The sequence below is a fragment of the Giraffa tippelskirchi genome, chromosome 1, assembly GCF_054371585.1.
Source record: "Giraffa tippelskirchi isolate mGirTip1 chromosome 1, T2T-mGirTip1v1.2.pri, whole genome shotgun sequence".
NCBI classification, from domain to species: domain Eukaryota; kingdom Metazoa; phylum Chordata; class Mammalia; order Artiodactyla; family Giraffidae; genus Giraffa; species Giraffa tippelskirchi.
Window position 1 is genome coordinate 14,976,632 of NC_137275.1, and position 19,880 is coordinate 14,996,511.

Below are 19,880 nucleotides of genomic sequence, written 5' to 3' on the forward strand. Positions count from 1 at the left end.
TTAAAATTTCAAAAGTGTTTCCAAGAATTGGGAACATGTTAAAAAAATCTATGTGTTAATAATGTTTTCAGTTGCCACTTGAAGAAATTATATATAATTTATTCTTCCCCCTCCCCTGCTAAACAGGGAAAAGCCTATGTCTTATAAATACTGATAGTTGGGCCAGATATTTGCTAATCTTTTAAGTATAAAACCATGCATTTCTACATTAATAGGGTCGCAAAGAGCTGGACACCACTGAAGTGACAGCATGCACTAACTTTACTTACCGAAAAATTCACTGTCAATTTACAAATAACTCCCTTCGACTGCTTGGTTATCATTTAACACGAAGCAAAATTCACATACAACCACTTTGCTGGCCAACAATATATATAACTTTTCCTGATACATCATTTGGTGTTACAAAAATAATCTTACATTAGAAACTGTTTTCAACAGGAAAAACATTCGCGGGGGTTTAAAATGTTTCTTACCTGCTATGGTTTTATTTTACTTATTTTATTTTCTTACCTGCTATGGTTTTATTAAAGAATGAAATTTGTGAGGTATAGAAAAATAGAGAAGTAGAAAAATAAGTTGCCTATAATTATACCAGGAGAAGATACTATTATCACTGTATCTTCTTGTAGACCCTTCTTGAATTCTTTCTGATGGTGGAGAGAATATATTGCATTTTTTTTGAGCAGTGTTATAATAAACACATTGTCACAAGTCACTAGAACCGCCTTGTAGCAACATTTTTAAAACATTCAAAATTTTCAACTGTAGTTTCATAATTTACTCAACAAGTCTCATTTTATAGGAGAAGATAAATTAACTTAAAAATCAACATCTAAATGGAAATCTTCAGAGTGCTTCTAAAGAATGAAACTGTTATAGATACTTGAAAAATTATTTTCTTACCTTTCACTTTTACCTTTTCCTTCACAATGTTCTTCACAGCCATTCATTTTGGTAGACTACAATAAAGAGAAATCAATATCAAAATAGTCTACTGTTAAAAAAGATATCTTATATAATGTCTAGCTTTTTCCTATTAATTATTTCTAATGTTTACTGTTATCGTTCATCCTCATTTAAAAGAAAACATGGCATTCAGTTAATACGTGCCAAACAGTGGCTGAGGCATCCACAGTGGCTCAAGAATTATTGCTGGTTCCATTTACCCATCTTCACATTCATTTTGATTTTTCATTTCTTATACAGGGGATATGTATGTACAATTCCGTTCAGTTCAGTCGCTCAGTTGTGTCCGACTCTTTGTGACCCCATGAATCGCAGCACGCCAGGCCTCCCTGTCCTTCACCAACTCCCGGAGTTTACCCAAATCCATGTCTATCGAGTCAGTGATGCCATCTAACCAACTCATCCTCTGTCGTCCCCTTCTCCTCCTGCCCCCAATCCTTCCCAGAATTAGGGTCTTTTCCAATGAGTCAAGTCTTCGCATGAGGTGGCCAAAGTATTGGAGTTTCAGCTTCAATATCAGTCCTTCCAATAAACACCCAGGACTGATCTCCTTTAGGATGGACTGGTTGGATCTCCTTGCAGTCCAAGGGACTCTCAAGAATCTTCTCCAACACCACAGTTCAAAAGCATCAATTCTTCGGTGCTCAGCTTTCTTCACCGTCCAACTCTCACATCCATACATGACCACTGGCAAGACCATAGCCTTGACTAGTCAGACCTTTGTTGGCAAAGTAATGTCTCTGATTTTAAATATGCTATCAAGGTTGGTCATAACCTTCCTTCCAAGGGGTAAGCATCTTTTAATTTCATGGCTGCAATCACCATCAGCAGTGATTTTGGAGCCCAAAAAAATAAAGTCTGACAAGAGGTTCGGAAAAAGAAAAAGGAAAATCTGAAGTAATGATTGTTTACATGTGCACTTGTGACATGTTTTTAAACACTGACCAAAACTATCCTAATGAAAGAAATGCAAGAAGGCAAAGTGGTTGTCTAAGGAGGCTTTACAAATAGCTTAGGAAAGAAGAGAAGTGAAAGGCAAGGGAGAAAAGGAAAGATATAACCAACTGAATGCAGAGTTCTAGAGAATAGCAAGGAGAGATAAGAAGGTATTCTTAAATGAACAAAACAAAGAAATAGAGGAAAACAATCAAATTCAGGAAAGACTAGCGATCTCTCAAGAAAACTGGAGACATCAAGGGAACATTTCATGCAAGGATGGACACGATAAAGGACAGAAACGGTAAGGACCTAACAGAAGCAGAAGAGATTAAGAAGAGACGGTAAGAATACACAGAAGAACTATACAAAAAAGACCTTAACGACCCAGATAATCACGATGGTGTGATCACTCACCTAGACCCAGACATCTTGGAGTGTGAAGCCAAGTGGGCCTTAGGAAGCATTATTATGAATAAAGCTAGTGGAGGTGATGGAATTTCAGTTGAGCTATTTAAAATTCTGAAAGATGATGCTGTTTAAGTGCTGTACTCAATACTCAGCAAATATGGAAAACTCAGCAGTGGCCACGGGACTAGAAAAGGTGAGTTTTCATTCCAATCCCAAACAAGGGCAATGCCAAAGAACGTTAAAACTACTGTACTATTGTGCTCATTTCACATGCTAGTAAGGTTATACTTAAAATCCTTCAAGCTAGGCTGCTTCAGCAGTATGTGAACTGACCTCTTCCAGATGTACAAGCTGGATTGGAAAGGCAGAGAGCCAGAGATCAAATTGCCAACATTTTGGATCACAGAGAAAGCAAGAGAATTCCAGAAAAACGCCTACTTCTGCTTCATTGACTACGTGAAAGCCTTTGACTGTGTGGATCAAAACAAACTGAGGAAAATTCTTGAAGAGATGGGAATCCCAGATCACTTTATCTGTCTACTGAGAAACCTGTATGTGGGTCAAGAAGCAACAGTTAGAACCGGACATGGAACAATGGACTGGTTCCAAATTGGGAAAGCAGTATGTCAAAGCTGTATATTGCCACCCTGTTTATTTAACTTATATGCAGAGCACATCATGAGAAATGCCAGGATGGATGGATTACAATTAGAATCAAGATTGCCCGGAGAAATAGCAACAACCTCAGATATGCAGATGATACCACTCTAATGGCAGAAAATAAAGAGGAACCAGAGAGCCTCTTGATGAGGGTGAAAGAGGAGTGAAAAGCTGACTTGAAACTGAAAATTCAAAAAACTAAGTTCACTTCATGGCAAATAGAACGGGAAAGAGTGGAAACAGTGACAGACTTTATTTTCTTGGGCTCCAAAATCACTGTAGATAGTGACGGTAGCCATGAAATTAAAAGATGCTTGCTCCATGGATGGGAAGCTATGACAAACCTAGGCAGTATATTAAAAAGCAGAGACATCATTTTGCCGACAAAGGTCTATATAGTCAAAGCTATGGTTTTTCCAGCAGTCATGTACAGATGTAACAGTTGGACCATAAAAAAAAAGCTAAGTGTCGAAGAACTGATGCTTTCATGTTGTGGTCCTGGAGAAGCCTCTTGAGAGTCCCTTGGGCTGCAAGGAGATCCAACTAGTCAATCCTAAAGGAAATCAACCCTGAATATTCATTAGAGGGACTGATGCTGAAGTTGAAGCTCCAATACTTTGTCCACCTGACGGAAGAGCGGACTCACTGGAAAACAACCTGATGCTGGCAAAGACTGAAGGCAGGAGGAGAAGGGGATGAGAGAGGATGAGATCATTGGATGGCATCACTAACTAAACGGACATGAGTTTGAGCAAACTCTAGGAGGCAGTGGAGGACAGAGGAGCCTGGCATGCTGCAGTCCATGCAGCTGCAGAGTCAGACACGATTGAGCAACCGAACAAGTTTAAAATCTAAAATTTCCAATGTGTTAAAATTATCTTGCCCATTTATTTATTAAAAAATATTTTTAAAATTGAAGTACAGTTGATTTACAATGTTGTGTTAGTTTTTGGTGTACAACAAAGTGATTCAGTTATATACATATAAATGTATATGTATCTACAAACACATACAAAACTATACTTTTACATATTATTTTCCATTATAGTTTATTACATGATACTGAATATAGTTCCTTGTGCTATATAGTAGGTCTTTGTTGTTATTTATTCTATACATAAAAGTCAGTATCTGTCCATCTTAAACTAAGTAATCCCAACTTCCAACCCCTTTCTCCTTTGGTAACCATAAGTTTGTTTTCTTTATCTATGAATCTGTTTCTATTTTGTAAGTAAGTTCACTTGTATCATACTTCAGATCGCACACATAAGTGATACCACATTCGCCCTTTTAGTTTTAAAGTAAGGGGTGTCTCTCTAGGGAACACAAATTAATTAGCTCATAGTTTAGCCGAGTCCTAGAGACCCAAGTCTTGAAGAAGCATTTTGCTACACTCAGAAAAAGATGCCAAGTGGCATTTTTCACATGGTTAATCTTACATCTCAATCTTCATTAGAACAAATTATCGTAAAAGGGAAATTCCTTTCATTTGAAGACTCTGCATTATCTGGCCTCTGTCTACCTCTACAATCCATCTGGTTTTACTCTCGCCTTTAATAACTAGACTTTAAACTGATGGGCCTTTCTTGAGCTCTTCACAGTCACTCGTCGGTTTTCACTGTTTCCTTACTAATGCAAGCGTCTTTATCTTCTGAGGATGTTTCCTACCACCCAGGCTAAACACAGTTCTCCTTGGTTATTCTCTTTTCAAGCACTTTCTTTTTTGAACTTCATAGACTTTATCACAACTTGTAATTCCATGTTTATTTGTTCTGTTAGTTATAGACATTGTAGAGTTAAAAAGTATCTATAATTAAGTTACTCTGATATCATTTTCAATTGATCTGAGGGAAACACAGAACTTCTATGGAGGAAAAAAAAGAGTAGGTTGTTTTTAATGCACTGACAACTGAAAAAAACAAAGCTTCTTAGATCTTATCTGTTTTTCAGAGTTGATAATTTTAGTCTGGTCTAAAACTTGTATTTCCCAGTAAAGTCATTTGGATTTCTTATTCCCCACTATAATCCTGATCTAGGAATCTACGATGTGTGCAATAATTTTGCAAAGTATAAAGCCTTTTATAAGAGTAAAGTGTTATCAACATTAAAATAACTAGATAAAGCCCAGCTTGACATACACTATATTGATACTTGTATTAACCGATTTCTCACTAATTTTGCAAAGTTCACCTATGTATGTTTGTGTGTGCGTGTGTGCCGGCTCAGTCGTGTCTGACTGAGCGACCCCATGGACTATAGCCCTCCAGGTTCCTCTGTCCATGGGATTATCTCAGCAAGAATACTAGAGTAGGTTGGCATTTCCTCCTCCAGGGAATCTTCCTGACCCAGGGATTGAACCTGCATCCCCTGTGTCTCCTGCACTGGCAGGCGGATTCTTTACCTCTGAGCCACCTGCACGCGTACATCTCCCAAACTGACCGCTAGATTGTACACACAAAAATTGACAGAAGCCCTGACGTCCCCTCTAACCCTGTTATCCCCCAAATAATCAAACAAGTTCAGCAACAGCTGAAGTGAAGGGTTTTGACACATTAGATGATAATTTACAATAACGCCTATGACTGGCATTCATTCCTTCATTCATAAATAAGACAAAGACACTGGCTGAAGTACTTTACTAAGAGTCACAGTAATCCCCCCTTATTTGAGCGGGATTTGTCCAAACACTCAGTGAATAATGGAAACCACGGACAGTACTCAACGCTGTCTTCTGTTCATGTCTTCCACTCACAAACTGAATGCTTTTTCCATCTTAACTAAGCACTTTTCATGCACTGTGGCCATAACATTTGCAGTCTGAAGTGCAACAACAGAACTAGCATAAATTTCTTTTTTCTTCTTCACAATTTCACAGATTTGTTTGTACTGTAAAACTAACCTCAGCAAAGGTTTTTTTTTTCCTTTATGAAGTAGGGAACTTTCATCTTTTCACTTCAAGGAAGCACTTATGGCTTCTCTTGGGTGAATTCAAACTGCCAGCATCACTACTCTGGCACTTAAGGGCCATTGTTAAGTGTAATAAGTTATAGAAACACAAATAAGTTACATTACACACTTCGATGCTGCAATGGTTGCTCCAATAACCAAGATGGCTACTAACTGACTTATGGACAAAGTGATGATTTGTGTTATGGGTGGGATGGAGCAAGAATGTGCAAATTTTCATCTCACTACTTAAAATGGTATACAGTTTAAAATTTATGAATTGTTTATTTCTGGAATTTTCCGTTTAACATTTTCTAACTGAAGTTGCCTGTGGGTAACTGAAACCTCTGAAAGTGGAACTGTGGATGGGGGACAGGGAGAGACAGTTGTAGGCAAGGGTTGTTTTTGTTCAATCACTAACTGGTGTTCGACTCTTTGGGACCCCATAGACTGCACTATGCCAGGCTCCCCTGTCCTTCACTATTTCCCAGAGTTTGCTCAAACTCAAGGCCATTGATTCAGTAAAGCCATCCAACCATCTCATCTTCTGTTGCCGCCTTCTCCTCCTGCCCTCAATGTTTCCCAGCATCAGGGTCTTTTCCAATGAGTCATTTCTTTGCATCAGGTGGCCAAAGTAGTAGAGCTTCAGCTTCAGCATCAGTCCTTCCAATGAATATTCAGGGTTGATTTCTTTTGGAATTGACTGGTTGGATCTCCTTGCAGTCGAAGGGACTCTTAAGAATCTTCTCTAGCGCCACAATTTGAAAACATCTTCAGTGTTCAGCCTTCCTTATGGTCCAACTCTCACATCCATACATGACTACTGGAAAACCATAACTTTGACTATATGGAGCTTTGTCAGTAATGTCTCTGCTTTTTAATATGCTGTCTAGAGAGATGTATCATTATGGCCTTAGTTAACAGACTTCAGAACATACATCGCAAGGCGTATTTTAAATAGTATTATTAATAAAATATGATTAAAGTCAGCATGATTTAAAAGATTCAGAAAACCTTTCACAAAGAGCTTATTGCTATAATTATTAATCTTTTGACAGTACAAAAGAATAGCATCTTACGTAAAAAACACTACAGCATGATATATTGTGAGCTATTCAGTATTTGTGTAGTCATTTTTTTAAGGTTAGGAAATACATACCAAACAGATAAACGCTTCCTTTTATTTACACACATTAATTATTTGTAAGTTTTTAATGAAAACAATCAAGTGTATATGAGACTGTGTGTGGGTACATACATGATAAGAACCCAAAGCAGCTTGGTTTTGACAATTTTGAAGATGCTCGCTAGGAAGATTAAGAAGACCTGTGAGGGAAATTATCCTCAAACAATAAGCAAGATCAGATTCATATAGACACAGTGATGCCTAGTTTGAGCAGGCTTACGTACTATTTTGTCTATGCTAAAGCCTTTGCCTGTGTGGATCAAAACAAACTGGAAAATTCTTCAAGAGATGGGAATACCAGACCACCTGACCTGCCTCCTGAGAAATCTGTATGCAGGTCAAGAAGCAAGTTAGAACTGGACATGGAACAATGGACTGGTTCCAAATTGGGAAAGAGTATGTCAAGGCTGTATATTGTCACCCTGCTTATTTAACTTTCATGCAGAGTACATCATGTGAAATGCCAGGATGGGTGAAGCACAAGCTGGAATCAAGACTGCCAGGAGAAATACCAATAACCTCAATATGCAGACGACACCACCCTTATGGCAGAAAGAGAAGAGGAACTAAAGAGCCTCTTGATGAAGGTGAAAGAGGAGAGTGAAAAAGCTGGCTTAAAACTTAACATTCAAAAAATGAAGATCATGGCATCCAGTTCCATTACTTCATGGCAAATAGATGGGGAAACAACTGCAACTGTGAAAGACTTTTTTTTTCTTGGGCTCCAAAATCACTGCAGATGGTGACTGCAGCCATGAAATTAAAAGACGCTTGCACCTTGGAAGAAAAACTATCAACAAATCTAGACAGTGTATTAAAAAGCAGAGACATCACTTTGCCGACAAAGGTCTGTATGGTCAAAGCTATGGCTTTTCCAGTAGTCATGTATGGATGCGAGAGTTGGACCATAAAGAAGGCCAAGCACTGAAGAATTGATGCTTTCAAATTGTGGTGCTGGAGAAGACTCTTGAGAGTCCCTTGGACTGCAAGGAGATCAAATCAGCCAATCCTAAAGGAAATCAACCCTGAATATTCATTGGAAGGACTGATGCTGAAGCTCCAATACTCTGGCTACCCAATGCGGAGAGCCAACTCATTGGAAAAGACCTTGATGCTGGGAAAGATTGAAGGCAGGAGGAGAAGGAGGTAACATAGGATGAGATGGTTGGATGGATGGCATCATCCACTCAATGGACATGAATTTGAGCAAGCTCTGGGAGACAGTGAAGGACAGGAAAGCCTGGCATGCTACAGTCCATGGGGTTGCAAAGAGTCAGACACAACTGAGCGACTGAACAACAACATATTATTTACCCACTATTTCATGCTTTTTTCTTAGTCAGCTCAATATCCCAGAAGATATGAAGCCTTAGTCTTAAATAAGTTTATCATTACATTTTGAAAATTGTTTCTTTCTCTGTCTTTTTCTTCTTTTGGCTTAAGGAAATTTGAATAGTAATACTTTCTCTGGAATGGAATGACTTTTTGTTTGAAACATTTCTTTTCCAGTATGGTTACACGATATTGAAAATAATTCCCTGTGCTACACATTAGGAACCTGTTGTTTATTCATTCTAGATGTAATTGTTTGGCATGGGATGACTCTCAAATGCAACAAGAAAATGAATCTAAGATGATTCCAACTTTTGAGTTTTATTTTCTTAAAGATTTTAACAAATTTATATATGTTGAACACTAATTCTTGGACAGCTTATTTTTACTAGTTTGGATCCAACTAATCTAATGTATTGTGAATGAGTCAGCTGCCCAAATCTACTAAAACATGTCTCAACTGAAATTGCAGGCCAATCACAGCAAAAGCCATGGAATAACTGAAAAAAATATGCTTTCATGATAATTAAGACCAAGAATTCAAGAAAGACAGAAGAAAACAAGCATTCAAGGATAAAAATCAAATTTTCTACCTAGGTTAGGAATTAACTGGAATGGGATCTTGGAATTACCAATACTTATTTAGTGCAACAATAATAAAGATACCAAAAAAAAAAAAAAAAATCAAGATTTTCGAGCACCTTTTTCCTCAATGGAAACCTTCACCAAAAGAGGTTAAATGATTTAAAGGTAAGTTCTTTCTCCAAAATGAGTAAAAGATATCAGTTCTAACTCTGACTGAGGTTACTAACCAGCCATCAGGATATTATCTCTAATATTTAGAAGGGAAACTGGTAGGCTGAGAGAAGTAAGACCTTATCAGAGAATTCTAACAAGATACAGCATCACTGAGTGTCTACCTAGGTATTATCCTTACCTCTGTGAAATCTTCAGGCAAAGGTGAACCATCACAGTATGTATCTTCTGCTCTCTCTTCAGATAACTTCCCATTGGCTTTCAATGCACCTGGGCAAGAGAAATGGGCCAAGAGGAATTAAAATGCTCTGTAGAGGCCTTCTGGTATCCTTTGGGGTACCAACTTACTCATTCTGGTTCATCTACCTGGAACACCGGCATCTCCTGCTGCATTATTTTGGTTTAAAAGATTCTGAGCTTCCTCATCCACAACATCCAGCAGAGACTGGATAACTTCAGCTTCTTGAGGATCATCATAGTTCTCATCTTCTTGTCCATCAGATTCTTGAAACACAGTAAGCGACATGGGGTTTTACTTTAAAAAATATTGATAGGAGAAAGAGACCATGTGGCACATATAACATGCCAGGTACTTCAAATTTTAAGCATTTACTCTGAAAAAGCAGCAATGACAGGGAAAGCAGTTTACACTGAGGAGACCCAGGCATTTTTTACTTCCAGAACGATTCTGACTCTTAAGACAAAAGGCCACACAAATGGTCAACTGAATAAACCAAAATCAATGTGTGTGATACAGCTTTTCATAAACATTAACAATTCAATGTTTTATTTCCCTAAACTAGTCCTAAACTATTAATTTATAAAAGAAACTAAAGAGGTTCAACTAAAGATGTGACAAAGATTATGGATATATAATATATAATAATAGGGCAGCTCAAACATCTTTAAGAAAAAATTTCTCAGTTATTAGGTAGCTTGTGAATTGCTGCTTCAAAGAATACAAGAAACATTATCAAATAAAACTGCTCTCTCTTCAAGCAATTAAAAATTTTTTTAATCTTAGAGATGAGAATGAATACTGGAAATTTGTACAGTAGTACAGCTAATAATATTAATTTTATGCTATTCTTTTATTTCTTTGAACAACAATCTTTCCTTGTAAACAGGAGCATGTAAGGCAAATAAGAAAGGCTACCAATATTTCTTTAAAACTTGAATTATTACTTAGAGTTAATTGGATGTCTGATTTGGAAAACTACCTTTGTACAGAATCAGGTTTGCTGATTCCTTCGTCTGATAAGTAGAACATTTTCCTTCAGGGTACAAAATTTCAATGATTTCGTCTCCATTAACCTAAAGAATAAAAAAAGCAAAGCAAATCATTAGTTTACTATTTTACTAACTTCCAGGATTACGTAGAGCCTGCACATCGCCCCTCCATGTCCTTCTCTCCATCTTTCTCAGTAGAAAATCCTTCTTCTATCTCCCCACATTTCATCAGTGCTTCTAGGAAATACCAGTGCAACGATATATGCAAAGGGGATGGGCCTTTCCATCATCAAATATGTCTAGAAACACTAAACGCCACTAAATCAACTTTTTTATTTCAAGAATTCTCATGATGCTTACTAATATAAGCTGTGAGTTGTCAGAGGATAAATGCATTGTGTACTATTTCCTAAACTTACTTGACTACAGAATCTCTTTTTAAAGCATATTTTATGGGACTTATCTTCCATACAATTTTTCAGAAAAGTTAAATAGTACTACTAAACTTAGAAGTTGAGGGAAATGGAAAAAAAGTCAATCTTTTAAGTATCTGTGAAGTTGTTTCATGGGCACAGTCTTCGATTTAGTGACCTGATCAACTGTTGACTGTAAAGATTTTCAAATCTAAATTTTATCTTGGCTCCAGGAAAAGAGCAATGGATTTGTAACTATAAAGTAATTATTAAATGGAATGCAATTTATAAAATTTAATGGTTAATTGTGAAGCACTTCATGGCATGCAACCTATAAAAAGAAAGATGATTAGGGGAAAAAATGCAAAATTAAGTGACTTGAATAAATGAAAATAATTTATACAAATAAAAAGTTTGCTCTAAAGATTTTACTTTTTAAATTAAAATAAAAAGGATACTAGATGCAAGGATAAAGTTATTTCCATAAATAGTGGTTGCTGCTGTTGTTCTTTAGTCACCCAGTCCAACTCTTTGCGACCCCATGGACAGTAGCCTGGCAGGTTCCTTTGCCAGTTGGATTCTCCAGGTAAGAATACTGGAGTGGTTTGCCATTTCTTCTTCCAGGGGATCTTCCCAATCCAGGGACTGAACCTTCATCTCCTGCTTGGTAGGCAGATTCTTTACCACTGAGCCATATGAGAAGCCTCAAATAGTGGTTACATAAAGTCAAAAATGTCATTGGATTGTAAAACTCTGTTCTACATGAGAAATTCATAGTATAGACATTAGTATTCAAGGACCGAATATCATTTGGGAGCCTTCCTGGAAGATTTTAATTCCAACAAAAATGTTTGCAATCACAAATAACAAAAGTTCTAATTTCTAGAGTTTTATGTTAATTTAAACAGAAACTCTATCCTTTCTCCCTTTCAACAACATGGTGATATTTACAAAGAAAACAAGCAGTACTAACTGGCATGACTAACACTAGAAATACATGGAAATTCAGTTGCCTCAGCTGTGTGAAATTGGAGACCTTCTGAATAAACAAAACATAATGTGTAGCCATGTCTCAATCTACCAACATACAGACACTAAGAAAGTTTTATTTTTGTGTCCTAATCATTTGACATGCTAAACCATGTCACAAGTTCGAGACAACGCAGTGAGATGAAAGGCATGGAATTTGGGGCTTCTGGTCAGTAAATTAATTTTCTCTTCCTGCACTAAACCCAGCTCGCTCCCAGAAATCTTTTTGAGCTGACAAGATTTTCAGATTACTAGGAGGGAAATGCCTCAGGTCTGGATTTTACAAGGAAAAACATTCAAGTACTGAGGTTCAGAAGAGACTGTACAGGATGTGTCTGAGATAAAACAATTCCGCAAAATAAAGATGCAGCTGTGAGCTGTGTACACTGCGTGTGTGTCTGCTCAGTTGTGTCCTGACTCTCCATGACCCCATGGACTGTAGCCTGCCAAGTTCTTCTGTCCATGGAAGTTCCCAGGCAAGAACATTTCCTTCTCCAGGGGATCTTCCCTACAGAGGGACTGAATCCACACCTCTTGTGTCTGCTGCATGGACACAGGCGGATTCTTTACCACCGTGCCACCTAGGAAGTCCCATACATTACATGCCAGAAAGTCAAAAGAAATGTTAACCAGACAAATGGGCATACATGTAGCCTTAAATAAAGAACTGGAAAGTGGAATTTAATTACATATTAAAACAGTTTTGTTAAATTACCTCCAGATTTCTCTATCCTAATCTTAAATGATTTAGGTTCTTTCATTTTATTATGTAGTGAAGCATTTTCTATGTCTTTCAAAAAACAAGTAAGCCTGTATCTTTTGCCACTCCAGTTTTGCTGTATTAGCAGCAGAGATTTTTCATTTGAGAGTCACTGCTGGTCAACATTAACCCACTCTTAACTACATTCTTCTCTTCTGGATATCTAGGAGAGAACCAAAAGAACTGTGCACGTTAATCAAAAAAAATCCCAGCACTAAAGCTTTATATAAGTAATTAGCCTATTTAAGAGCTGAATGTGTGCCCGATGATGAAGGGTTACTTGTGTGTGGGCTTTCGACTGTGTGAGTTACTTACTAAATCCTATTGCTGTTGTTGTTCGGTCGCTAAGTCATGTCTGACTCTTTGTGACCCCATGGACTGCAGCACAACAGGCTTCCCTGTCCTTCACTATCTTCTGGAGTTTGTGCAAGTTCATGTCCGTTGAGTTGGTAATGCTATCTAACCATCTCATCTTCTGCTGCCCCCTTTTCCTCTTGCCCTCAATCTTTTGCAGCATCAGGGTCTTTTCTAATGAGTTGGCTCTTCACATCAGGTGGCCAAAGTATTGGAGCTTCAGCTTCAGCATCAGTCCTTCCAATGAATATTCAGGGTTGTTTCCTTTAGGATTGACTGGTTTGATCTCCTTGCAATCCAAGAGACTCTCAAGAGTCTTCTCTAGAACCACAATTTGAAAGCATCAATTCTTTGGTGTTCAACCTTCTATATGATCCAACTCTCACATCCATAGGCTTCCCTTGTAGCTCAGCTGGTAAAGAATCCGCCTGTAATGCGGGAGACCTGGGTTCGATCCCTGGGTTGGGAAGATCCTCTGGAGAAGGGAAAGGCTACCCACTCCAGTATTCTGGCCTGGAGAATTCCATGGACTGTATAGTCCATGGGGTCGCAAAGAGTCGGACACGACCGAGCGACTTGCACTTTCTCACATCCATACACAATTACTGGTATAACCACAGCTTTGACAAGACGGACCTGTGTCGGCTAAGTGATGTCTCTGTTTTTTAACACGCTGTCTAGGTTTGTCTAGCTTTCTTTCCAAAGAGCAAGTGTCGTTTAATTTCACGGCTGCAGTTACCATCTGCAGTGATTTTGGAGCCCAAGAAAAGAAAATCTGCTCACTATGTACATGTATCTAAAATCAACACACGTATCTAAAGAAAGTGGTCTTTCACTTACCTTGGAGAACGAGTTATTAGGTGTGAGTGCAGGTTTGCCACAAGGCTCCACAATGTGAGGACCTGAAGGAAGAACAGAAAGAAAAAGATGAGCCACATTAGGGAAAATAGTGAAAGAAGAGCCACAATTTATGTGCATGTTCTTATTTTTATTAATATACCGAGAGGTCATAACACCATGTGATTTAAAGTCAACTAGATAGAATCAAATGTTAGAGGAGGGTTTATTCCAAGGACAAAGTGAACTATTTTTCTTAAAAAAAAAAAAAAAAAAACAGTTGGTATAAAAGCTCAGTTTGGTCTAAATGTTTCCAGTATTTGAAACTGAATATAGATTTTCCCAACTAAATGGGAGAGACATCGTAGGTGCTGAACTACAGTCACTGGAAAGATAGCAGATCCTTTATCTCATTTCACAAAGACTATCGATTTAACACAGAAAAGTAAGTATGGATACAACTGGAGACTATGTTTCTAAACCAAATGCTGATTTTAACTCTTAGCCCTCAGCACAAAAATTCAATACATATATTAAAAATGAGATTGTTTCCTCTATAGTTAAAAATCTATGTATTTTAAAAAATTAGATTATTTCTAGGAGATACTTTATTAAACTGCCAGGAAAAATAATTAAACAGGGTACCAAAATTGAACCACTCGTTCAAAGGAAATCATATTGTAATGGTATGAAACAAACAGTTTATTATTTGCAATCTCTCCCCTGTCCCCTCTCTCACACCCTTGGTCCTCAGGCAACCACTGATCTGCTTTGTCACTACAGATTAACTTTTTGTACAGTTTTGTATAAACTGAATAATACAATATGAATTCTTTTTTGTTTGGCTTCTTTCATTCAGCATACCTATTTTGTTTATTTTAATTATGTTGTTGCATGTATCAGCAGTCTATTCATTTTTTATTGCTGAGTAATATTCTACTGTTTGAATATATTATTAGGTTGGCCAAAAAATTCATCAGGGTTTTTTCATAGGCTGTTTATACAAACGGTTATTCATTCAACAGTTCTTGGTCATTTAAGTGGTTTCTGATTTTGGTAGTTACAAAGAAAGCTGCTAAAAAAATTCCTGGACAAGTTTTTGTGTCTGGATATATGCTTTCTCTTCTTCTGAGTAAACAAAGAAGTGGAATCGCTGGATCACATGGTAGGTATGTTTAAATTTTTAAGAAATTGGCAAACTGCTTTCCAAAATGGTTGTACCATTTTACATATTCATCACTGCAAGAGAATTCCTATGAATGATACTACATGATTTTTCAGAATTCATAAAGAAATTAGGTCAGAGAATCCTGTAAAGACAGATTACGAGGCCGTTTCTACAAGGAGGGCTGCTGCTGCTGCTGCTAAAGTCGCTTCAGTTCAGTTCAGTCGCTCAGTCGTGTCTGACTCTCTGCGACCCCATGAATTGCAGCACGCCAGGCCTCTCTGTCCATCACCAACTCCCGGAGTCTACCCAAACCCATGTTCATCGAGTCGGTGATGCCATCCAACCATCTCATCCTTTGTCGTCCCCTTCTCCTCCCGCCCCCAATCCTACCCAGCATTAGGGTCTTTTCCAATGAGTCAACCCTTCGCATGAGGTGGCCAAAGTATTGGAGTTTCAGCTTCAACATCAGACCTTCCAATGAACACCCAGGATTGATCTCTTTTAGGATGGACTGATTGGATCTCCTTGCAGTCCAAGAAACTCTCAAGAGTCTTCTCCAACACCACAGTTCAAAAGCATCAATTCTGCGGCACTCACCTTTCTTCACCGTCCAACTCTCACATCCATACATGACCACTGGAAAAACCATAGTCTTGACTAGACGGACTTTTGTTGGCAAAGTAATGTCTCTGCTTTTAAACATGCTATCTAGGTTGGCCATAACCTTCCTTCCAAGTAGTAAGCGTCTTTTAATTTCATGGCTGCAGTCACCATCAGCAGTGATTCTGGAGCCCAAAAAAGTAAAGTCTGACACTGTTTCCACTGTTTCCCCATCTATTTCCCATGGAGTGATGGGACCAGATGCCATGATCTTAGTTTTCTGAATGTTGAGCTTTAAGCCAACTTTTTCACTCTCCTCTTTCACCTTCATCAAGAGGCTCTTTAGTTCTTCTTCACTTTCTGCCATAAGGGTGGTGTCATCCGCATATCTGAGGTTATTGATATTTCTCCCGGCAATCTTGATTCCAGCTTGTGTTTCTTCCAGCCCAGCGTTTCTCATGATGTACTCTGCATATAAGTTAAATAAGCAGGGTGACAATATACAGCCTTGACGGACTCCTTTTCCTATTTGGAACCAGTCTGTTGTTCCATGTCCAGTTCTAACTGTTGCTTCCTGACCTGCATACAGGTTTCTCAAGAGACAGGTCAGATGGTCTGGTATTCCCATCTCTTTCAGAATTTTCCACAGTTTATTGTGATCCACACAGTCAAAGGCTTTGGCATAGTCAATAAAGCAGAAATAGATGTTTTTCTGGAACTCTCTTGCTTTTTCGATGATCCAGCGGATATTGGCAATTTGATCTCTGGTTCCTCTGCCTTTTCTAAAACCAGCTTGAACATCTGGAAGTTCATGGTTCACGTATTGCTGAAGCCTGGCTTGGAGAATTTTGAGCATTACTTTACTAGCATGTGAGATGAGTGCAATTGTGCGGTAGTTTGAGCATTCTTTGGCATTGCCTTTCTTTGGGATTGGAACGAAGACTGACCTCTTCCAGTCCTGTGGCCACTGCTGAGTTTTCCAAATTTGCTGGCATATCGAGTGCAGCACTTTCACAGCATCACCTTTGAGGATTTGAAATAGCTCAACTGGAATTCCATCACCTCCACTAGCTTTGTTCGTAGTGATGCTTTCTAAGGCCCACTTGACTTCACATTCCAAGATGTCTGGCTCTAGGTGAGTGATCACACCATCGTGATTATCTGTGTCATGAAGATCTTTTTTGTACAGTTCTTCTGTGTATTCTTGCCACCTCTTCTTAATATCTTCTGCTTCTGTTAGGTCCATACCATTTCTGTCCTTTATCGAGCCTATCTTTGCGTGAAATGTTCCCTTGGTATCTCTAATTTTCTTGAAGAGGTCTCTAGTCTTTCCCAATCTGTTGTTTTACTCTATTTGTTTGCACTGATCGCTGAGGAAGGCTTTCTTATCTCTCCTTGCTATTCTTTGGAACTCTTCTGCATTCAGATGAGAATATCTTTCCTTTTCTCCTTTGCTTTTCGCTTCTCTTCTCTTCCCAGCTATCTGTAAGGCCTCCTCAGACAGCCATTTTGCTTTTTTGCATTTCTTTTCCATGGGGATTTTCTTGATCCCTGTCTCCTGTACAATGTCACGAACCTCTGTCCATAGTTCATCAGGCATTCTGTCTATCAGGTCTAGTCCCTTAAATCTATTTGTCACTTCCACTGTATACTCATAAGGGATTTGATCTAGGTCATACCTGAATGGTCTAGTGGTTTTCCCTACTTTCTTCAATTTAAGTCTGAATTGTCGCTTCAGTCGTGTCCAACTCTGTGCGACCCCATAGACGGCAGCCCACCAGGCTCCGCCATCCCTGGGATTCTCCAGGTAAGAATACTGGAGTGGGTTGCCATTTCCTTCTCCAGTGCATGAAAGGGAAAAGTGAAAGTGAAGTCGCTCAGTCGTGTCTGACTCTTAGCGACCCCATGGACTGCAGCCCACCAGGCTCCTCCGTCCATGGGATTTTCCAGGCAAGAGGACTGGAGTGGGGTGCCACTGCCTTCTCCCACAAGGAGGGCAGGGCACAGCTACTTTCCTCAGTCTTGAAAGTTACGGTCGTCTCAGAGGTCACTAACAAATGCTCTCCTGACTGCTGTGTGAAGTAGTCTGACTCTGCTGTGAACCAGAATTATCAGAGAGCAGCAGGAAGGGCCCCGAAGGCATTCAAGATAACAACAGAGGAGGAGAGAAACAGACATGCTTAAGCTTTCAGAAGATAATCAAACCAAGGCTGCAGCTGTCAGATCTCTCTGAGCTGTCTTGGTACTTAGATACTACTGGGCTTCCCTGGTGGCTCAGTTGGTAAAGAATCTGCCTGCAAAGCAAGAGACCCAGATTCGATCCTTGAGTAGGGAAGATCCCCTGGAAAACGAAATGGCAACCTACTCCAGTATTCTTGTCTGGACAATCCCATGGACAGAGGAGCCTGGTGGGCTACAGTGTATGGGGTTGCAAAGAGTTGGACACAACTGAGCTTCTGAGCATGGTGGTGGCCAAATACCCTAGAAGTTTAGCTCTATTAAAAAGTACTGGATTTACATTTCAAACATTCTAAGTTTGACCACATTCCCCTGTGCCTAACATTCTTATCGGAGAAGGCAGTGGCACCCCACTCCAGTACTCTTGCCTGGAAAATTCCATGGACGGAGGAGCCTGGTAAGCTACAGTCCATGGGGTCGCTAAGCGTTGGACACGACTGAGCGACTTCACTTTCACTTTTCCCTTTCATGCACTGGAGAAGGAAATGGCAACCCACTCCAGTGTTCTTGCCTGAAGAATCCCAGGGACAGGGGACCCTGGTGGGCTGCCGTCTATGGGGTCGCACAGAGTCGGACACGACTGAAGCGACTTAGCAGCGGCAGCAGCAGCAAGGTTCTTGTATGATATGAATACTGCCAATAAAAGCTACATTTACCTGATTATGTAAATGAGAGCATGGAGTCAGACATCCTACGTTTAAATTCTGCCTGGACTATTTATTTACCCTTTGAGCTTGGGCAAGCTGTCAGACTTTTCAGTGCCTCGGTTGTCACTTCTATAGAAGGAGGATATAACAGTCTCACAGGGTTGTTGTGAGTATCTGAGCACCTGGAAGAATGCTTAGTCCAGAAAAAGCAGTAAATTAATATTAACTGCTGCCACCACTATTAATACTATAATTTCTATTACTATGCTAGATTATAAGACAGATACTTTGTTTACTCATTGCTATACTCACAACGCCCAGAACTCTGCCTGGCACAGAAAAGAAATTCAGTAACTGCCTGAATAAATTATTATGTGACAATCACTGTAATAAGTTGACATATTATTGTATTTATGCCTCATTATAACCTTATAAAGTAGATACTTATATAATAATCTTCTTACCTCTCTGGTAGAAAATAGAGGCTTAGATATGTAACTAAGTAAGTGACATATAAGTAACTTGGTAAGGTTACACAGGACCTAATGAACTCAGGTCTGTCTAGCTTTAAATCCTAGGGTCCATGCTGCTCCACTCTTTCCTATAATGCATTGAATTTTAGACAAGCTTTTATTTAAATGTCACTTTTTCACTTAGATTCTGCAAAATAGTCTGGAAGGGCAATAGAACACTTTAGTGATAGTACCCAAACTTGCTTTTGGGAAAAGATAGTTACCTCTCCATAACTACTTGTATCATAAAAAAAAAAATCACTGTATCCTTACCATTGGCTTTGGCTGACTTTGAAGCTGAAAGAGCAGACCTCTTGGAACTGGGAACCACTGGATGACCATCTCTGTGTTGTTTAAAACAGAAAAAGAAAGAAAACAAAATTGCAAATTATTTAAGATATTTGCTTAAGTATCCTTCAAACTATCTGTTAACCATTTAGCCTCGAGTTTTATTTTGAATGGGTTTCAGGGGTCTAGGTACTTTCTGAAGCTGTAGACAAGATTTTATCAGTCTTCATCTATATATGCTGGAAGGAGATATTCGTGACTGGAAAAAGATTAAGAATCACTTCTTTAAATAATAAAATAATAACTGGCTAGTTTGTAGCTGGAAGCAGGATGAAGGGGAAGGTAATTGGGACTACTACTGTATCTTTAGTGACTTCAGCAGAGATGAAAGTAGAAAGATGAAACAAACTGATTTTAGACCTGGGGAAAGGGATGTTCTGGTGGCACAGATGGTAAAGAATCTATCTGCAATGTGGGAGACCTGGGTTTGATCCCTGGGTTGGGAAGATCTCTTGGAGCAGGAAATGGCAACCCACTCCAGCATTCTTGCCTGGAGAATTCTGTGGACAGAGGAGCGTGGCAGGCTACAGTCAGTCCATGGGGTCACA

The 19,880-nt window shown here is 38.9% G+C and overlaps 1 protein-coding gene across 34 annotated transcripts in view; it reads right to left on the minus strand.

Annotated features, from left to right (window-relative positions):
- Positions 1–19,880, minus strand: part of PTPN13 (protein tyrosine phosphatase non-receptor type 13) — a 209,702-nt gene that overhangs the window by 12,851 nt on the left and 176,971 nt on the right. For all 34 annotated transcript variants that reach the window (XM_081581525.1, XM_081581496.1, XM_081581480.1 and 31 more), the window contains 6 exons: positions 19,258–19,328; positions 13,823–13,884; positions 10,417–10,510; positions 9,563–9,700; positions 9,378–9,466; positions 907–962 (listed from right to left, as the gene is read on the minus strand). In XM_081581525.1, the coding sequence (XP_081437651.1) occupies positions 907–962; positions 9,378–9,466; positions 9,563–9,700; positions 10,417–10,510; positions 13,823–13,884; positions 19,258–19,328 (510 nt within the window). The remainder of the gene's footprint in view (positions 1–906; positions 963–9,377; positions 9,467–9,562; positions 9,701–10,416; positions 10,511–13,822; positions 13,885–19,257; positions 19,329–19,880) is intronic.